Source organism: Azolla caroliniana, unplaced genomic scaffold (genome assembly GCF_043228905.1).
Source record: "Azolla caroliniana isolate FFs.n. ecotype wild unplaced genomic scaffold, voAzoCaro1.0.p SCAF_6, whole genome shotgun sequence".
Lineage (NCBI taxonomy): Eukaryota > Viridiplantae > Streptophyta > Polypodiopsida > Salviniales > Salviniaceae > Azolla > Azolla caroliniana.
In genome coordinates this window covers 1,336,626-1,343,502 of record NW_028230441.1, presented here as the reverse complement: position 1 = coordinate 1,343,502, position 6,877 = coordinate 1,336,626, and the positions used below count along the sequence as shown (strand labels likewise).

The following is a 6,877-nucleotide window of genomic DNA, read 5'->3' as shown; positions in this document are numbered from 1 at the left end:
GATACCTTATTGGTGCGACTTTAACGTCAACCAACTAGACAAATCAAGGCTATGCAATATTCGAATAAATGTTGTCGAAATTTCAAATCACCCCTGATCTGCCTGCGAAAGCACGAAGTTATGGATATGCATTGGACCATGTATGGACCTCACATGTGCAATCACGTAATTGGTACTCGAATGATTATTCCTCCACATATATGATAACTCCCATATAAATAAACCGCAACATCATTCCTACACAATAACACCTCATGAATGCAAAAGGTTGGCCCCGCGAGAGTGAGTTCTCATACCACATGTGGTGGCCTTTAGTCAAATCACACCACTTCGCGTTCACACTTGTAGAGCTTCTAGTATATATAATATATCTACACATTGGCAAGAGTATATAGATTGTCTTATGATCATAAGAACAATAACGATTGACTAGATACCCACTGTTTCTGCTCTCACTAAAAATAAAAATAAGAGACAGTCCTGAAATTCACATAGATCCCGAAAATTCCATACCTGATCTCTCACAAAGATTTGGAGAGAGGGAGGTGAGGGGTATTTCGGTAATTTTGTATTACTACGATGTATTTAGCGAATTTTGTGTATTAACAAGATTCATTATTATAAAATAGAGAAAGTGTAGAAATGAAACTAAAATATAAAAAACGGAACTAAAGACTAAATTTTTAAATAAAAAGAGGAAAAAAAGAACGAAATATGAATATAGAAACGTAGGACCACCAGTAGAAATCAAAGTAAGTAGATCGAGGTCGAGAGATTATAGAAAAAAATAAATAGACAAAATATAGAAAAACATAAACAAATGGGACAAAATAGGAGGAAAAAACAAACGAAAAAAGGAGGAAGAAGGGAAAGGAAAAGAAAAAAAACAAATTGATTTGTTTTTCTAATTTCTTCTCTCTAGGCATCGCTCCATCGCCCCACACACACAACACACATACACTGTCTCTCTCTCTCTCTCTCTCTCTCTGACTCCCAGAAATTTGGCGCTTACCTACAAATTAAACGAACATATAAAGAAAATCCCCCGAAAATAAACAAGCGAATGAAAATAAAATAAAAAACGAGGTACCCCCTAAAAATAAGAAGGTACGCCAGATAGAGAGAGAAGAGGAGGAGGGGGGGTCCAGGAGAGAGAAGAAAGACAGCATCCAATGGGGGGGGGGGGGGCTGAAGGAATGGAGGGAGGAGAGCCGTTAGATTACGTAGCGAACTGCATGGCCAATCGGACGGCTGCGATTGGAGGAGGAGGCGGCATTCTTGTGTTTGGTTGAGAAGAACAAACCCTCTCTCTCTCTATCTCCCACCCAAAAAAAGGAAAAGGAGGAAAAAGAAGATACATACATACATACATACATACATGCGAGTGTATGTATGTATGTACATATTGTATTTTGTATTATTATGAGATACTCTCTCTCTCTCTCTACATCCCCCCTCCCACCTTTTATTACTCTGCTCCCCCCCCCCCCCCCCCCCCTCTTATCTCGCCATTACTCCTCTCTCTCTCTCTCTCACACACACACACACACACACACACATACACGTCAATCACACTTCCCTTCTCCCTCCTCTTACTCTCTCTTCTCCTTCTCCTTCCATCTTTTTTCTTCTGTTCTTCCTCTCCCCCCACCTCCCACCTCCCACCTCCCACCTCCCAAACTCCCTCTCCTCCTCCTCCTCCTTCCTTCCTTCCTTCCTTCCTTCCACAAAGAGATAGGGAGAGACAGACAGAGAGAAAGAAGCGTAAGATCTTATGCTTACATATTGTTCATCCATTTCCTTTGAACCCTAATACCTATCTATATCTGTATCCATCCTCCTCAGATCTGCAGCTAAACTGACTCTTATAGTTTTTAGCTGCCCTTCTCTCTCTCTCTGTCTCTCTCTCCCTGCCCTCCTCATAGGCTTGGAATTTATTAATCTTCATCTAACTTGGTTGTTAAATTTAAGCCTCTTTCCCTCTCCTTCTATCTGCTTTCCCCTTGATTAACCTCTAGATTTCAGGGGGTAGTTCTATGCTTCTCCTACAACACATATTAACCCTTATCTAAGTCTACACAGACTGCCTTTAAAGTGAGAGATTAGCTAATCGAAGCTTCGCCATACAGAAGATTGACTAACAGGAGCACAAGCAGGGATAGGTGATACAAGTCATGAAGCTTGGAGGAGAAACGGTGGCTCTTCAGACGAATTTTGGAGTAAATTCTGGAATTGGTGGATATGGTGGTAATATCAACAACATGATGGGATCCCTGATACCATCTAATATTCCGCCTAGCATATTCTCAACCTCTAATCTATCTCTTGGACTGGTAATTACTATCACCAATCATCATTACTAGTGATCAATCATCCCTATTTGTTATCACTAAACACATCCTATCATTTTCATGAAGCATCAGTATACATTTCATTCACCAGTAGCGTTTCTTACCTTTTTTTCCTGTCTTACAAAAATTTGCAGCAATATAAAATCAATGAAGAACAGAGGTACTCTGTGAACGTGATTAATAATAATACCAATAACCATAACCATACACATAATACAGATCAGCAAGCAAAGAATATGATGAAGGAGAATATATTGGATGAGACTGAGAGCAAATCTAGCAGTGAGAATATGGAAGCAGGGTCAGGTGGAGAGGATCAACATGAATTGCTCGAAGCTAATATGGATCAAAGGCCAGCTAAGAAACGATATCATCGACACACGCTGCATCAAATTGCAGAAATGGAACGGTACAAAATAATCTCACAATTAATCATTCTGATTAGGGAATCTCCTTCATACCCTTGGGTTATATATGAGTTCGACTTTATGGTTTTGAAATTTTCCAAACATTTTGCTTCTAATATCATCTTCTTATAATGAACAAAAAGATGTGTTTTTTTTCCCCCTGTGTGGTGGTAGGATACAATAGTCTAACCAAATTGTATTTTTTAATCGGATCAGCGTTTTCAAAGAATGTCCGCATCCTGACGAGAAGCAGAGGCAAGAGCTTAGCAGAGAGCTGAAGCTCTCTGCTCGACAGATCAAGTTCTGGTTCCAGAACAAACGAACTCAAATGAAGGTACGAGAAATACACGCACGCTACACATCAAATGTAGGAAAGAAATGGAAATGTTCTAACTTTGTCGTGAACAATTCCAAAACATCGCCAGGCTCAGCACGAGAGGCAGGATAACAATTCTCTAAGGTCAGAGAACGAGAGGTTGAAGGCGGAGAATTTTGCATTGCGCGACGCGGTGCGCCATGTAGCGTGCCCTAATTGTGGCGGTCCTGCCAACCTGGCGGAGATGTCCTACGAAGAACAGCAGCTCCGGATCGAGAATGCTAGGCTCCGCGAAGAGGTACCGATTTTAAATTAGACAAGGAAAACTATTTTCCAAGGTTTTAACATTTCGGGCTTTTATCGAAAGGGTTGCGCCACGTGTTTATGTAGGATTTTCTGATAATGTTAAGAGTCATCGTTACCACCATATGCTTTTTTAGGGTTTTCTTATACGTTCTACGAATTTGAAGTTCGTTCTAGTTGCTATTAGTCGTCTGGTGTAGGTAAATCGATCAATGTTTGTTATTTACATTATTAATTGCTCGGTGGTGCCTGGTGTATAATCGTGTAAACCCTAGTATTATCGCTGAAGGTAATGGTCATGAAAATAAGATGTGTTTTTTTGTTTTGTTTTATACATATCTAAAAATGCGTAAGGTTAGGGTTAGCGGGTACTAACGTGCCTGCGTTTTCAGATTGAGAGAATAACTGCAATGGCAGCCAAATACATCGGGAGGCATGTACCTGCACCAGGAAACAGTAACGCCATCCCCCTTATCAGCTCTGCAGCAACCTCGACTGGCAACCACCCTCTAATGAACGAGGATGGCAGCGAACGCCCACTAGTCTCTGCAGCAGCCAACAACACTACAATGTCGTCCAATAATGTTGTTAACACCCCTTTGTTGGTTAATTCCTTGAGCCCTAGTGTTGCAGAGATTGCATCTCGACCATTTGGCCTCACTGAGGCTGAGAAGCCCCTGGTTGTCGAGCTGGCTGTGGCTGCCATGGAAGAGCTTATACAAGTCGCGACAGCCTCCATGTCCGATCAACCCCGGCTTTGGCTTGTAGACCCTACTACAGGCAACGAATACATTGACCATGATGCATACATCCAACGTTTCCCTCGCGGAATCGGACCCACTCCTCCTGGTCTCAAATCTGAGAGCTCTCGCCAAACTGGCGTTGTTATCATGAACTCAATCTCCCTTGTGGAAACCCTCATGGATATGGTACGGAGTTTATAACAATATGCCGCTGTACATGTTTTTTAATCTGCTAACCAACCTTAAAGTGTTACAATTTGCTATAATCTGAATGTAGAATCGCCTGGTTGAGATGTTCCCGTCCATCATCTCGAGAGCCCACACCGTCGAGGTCCTCTCGTCTGGAATTGCAGGAACTTTTGACGGTGCCATACAATTGGTAATGAATGATTTGAAATCGTGTATTTTCCATGTGGGAACTTATCTAAAACAAGTTCACTGCAAAATCTATAGTATCATGCATCTGCAAATGATGACGACAGGTTGTCGCTGTCTAACACGGACTAGAAAGATGTTGTCTTATTATTTTGCATAGCTCTTAACCCTAAATAACTTATCCTACCTAACTGGCATTTTTTCATTAATTGTTGTGTTGGTGCGTAGATGTACGCAGAGTTTCAGCTCCCCACACCTCTTGTTCCGACACGTGAAAACTATTTCTTGCGTTACCCCAAGCGCATGGATAATCTGTGGGTAGTTGTTGATGTATCCATTGACAGCATGCGAGGGAATCCTCCGGCATCCCTGCTTCGGTGCCGGAGACGGCCTTCAGGTTGTGTAATTGAGGAATTGCAAAGCGGTTACTCGAAGGTTTGTACCATGAACTTTGTTATCCCTAACATGTAAATGGAAATGTTTTTAAATGAATGAAGCCTTAGAATGGAAATGGATTCATGTTTTTACAGGTCACATGGGTTGAGCATGTAGAAGCTGATAGCCGAGGTGTCCACAGTTTATATCAGCCTTATGTGAGTTGTGGAATGGGGTTCGGCGCGAAACGTTGGTTATGCACTCTACAACGACAATGCGAGAGGATTGCGAGTGTGCTAGCCAACAACATTCCGTCCCCTAGAGACATGAGTGGTAGGGTGATACATTGTGGGCGTTCTGTACATTATCGGGAGGATAGCTCAAGTCTTAATGTTTTGGGTCTCTCTTTCTCTAATAGCTGTGGTACCGAGTGGTGAAGGGCGGCGAAGTATGTTGAAGTTGGCAGAAAGGATGACCAACAACTTCTGTGGTGGAGTTAGTGCTTCCACAGCCCACACATGGGTGACATTAGCTGGATCTGGTGGTGCAGATGATGTGCGCGTAGTGATTAGGAAGAGTGTTGATGATCCTGGACGTCCACCTGGCATTGTTCTTAGTGCTGCTACGTCTCTCTGGCTCCCTGTGGCTCCATCAAAGGTCTTTCAATTCCTCCGTGATGAAAGGTTCCGAACTGAGGTATCGCATCGATTGTTGTCTAAAAACTCTGCGAAATAGTAGCCAAATATAGCCTTAACTAATCAGCTAACACAATTGATGTCCATTGCAGTGGGACATACTCTCCAACACTGGAGTGGTGGAGGAGATGTTTCACATCGCCAAGGGACCAGACCCTGGCAACTGCGTCTCTCTTCTGCGTGTCAATGTATGAAATATCTATATGCTTTTGTCTGTGCTTTTTTTCCCCTTTCCATTAGTTTCATTCTCTGATTGGCTTCATCTTGCATGTTTCATTTCCTGTGTGTTGAAATTGTCGCTGCAGCCGATTGACGCGAACCAAAGCAACATGCTCATCCTTCAAGAATGTTGCACAGACGAATCATGTTCGCTTGTCGTGTACGCACCTGTGGACATAGCAGCGATGAGTGCGGTCCTTAACGGGGGTGACCCTGAGTGCGTTGCCCTCTTACCTTCGGGATTTGCAATCCTTCCAGCGGGACCCCTGTTGCCATCGGCGGATTATCCCGGCAGTAATGGGGCAGAGCATTCAGAGGGATCTTTGCTTACAGTCGCTTTCCAAATCCTCGTCGATCACGTCCCCACCGCAAGACTCTCTTTAGGATCAGTAGCCACTGTCAACAAGCTCATCTCAAATACAGTTGTGAGGATTAAGAGTGCTCTTTCTCTTAAGCATCATGATGTACTCAGTATATCATAATGAATGAGATCTTATTAATCACATCTTATATATATTATTACTATCTAATCTTCTAATTAAGCATTAAAAAATCCACTCATCACCCTAACCTAACATCCATATATATACATAAATCACCCTCATTATATGGTATATATATTATATATATGTTAACATCAACCTGAAGCCCTTTTAAAGAGAAAAAGAAGAGGAATGAGGAAAACAGTCAAGAACGCACCACATCTCAAATTTTGTTCTTTACAACTCTGCCACCCTATAAATACGAAAGAGGAGAAAAACAGGGTACATACGCATATACATGAATATATATATATATATATATATATTCACACATACAACATATATGTATATATATTTATATATATACGTTGTGACCCTAAAAACTATATACTTTAATTCTCCTCTTTATTTACCATATGTGGTTCGGGTATTGACTTCATTTCTCTCCCCATGCTTTTTGCCTCGACCTTCATCTTTTGCTTTCTATATAACGAACCCATCAGTGTTTCCTTCTTAATTCCATGTTACTTGGTTTTTCACATGCAAAGATTATATGTGATGTAACACTTGGCTTTCAGCTAAGATTTTAATGTATTTCTGTTTCTCTCAAA

The 6,877-nt window shown here is 41.7% G+C and overlaps 1 protein-coding gene across 2 annotated transcripts; it reads left to right on the top strand.

Moving 5' to 3' along the window:
• The first annotated feature begins 1,723 nt into the window (after window positions 1-1,723).
• On the top strand, window positions 1,724-6,877 carry LOC147862447 (homeobox-leucine zipper protein HDG2-like). Of its 2 annotated transcripts, none has more exons than XM_087320732.1 (11): window positions 1,724-2,333; window positions 2,486-2,760; window positions 2,975-3,092; window positions 3,184-3,372; window positions 3,770-4,306; window positions 4,398-4,499; window positions 4,724-4,930; window positions 5,026-5,203; window positions 5,289-5,566; window positions 5,658-5,753; window positions 5,871-6,877. In XM_087320732.1, exons 1-11 carry the CDS (start codon window positions 2,175-2,177, stop codon window positions 6,264-6,266), a joined length of 2,535 nt encoding a protein of 844 aa, XP_087176858.1. In that variant the 5' UTR covers window positions 1,724-2,174; the 3' UTR covers window positions 6,267-6,877. The 2 variants fall into 2 exon arrangements, with proteins under 2 accessions (XP_087176858.1, XP_087176859.1); XM_087320733.1 differs by having other exon boundaries at window positions 2,192-2,333; window positions 2,571-2,760.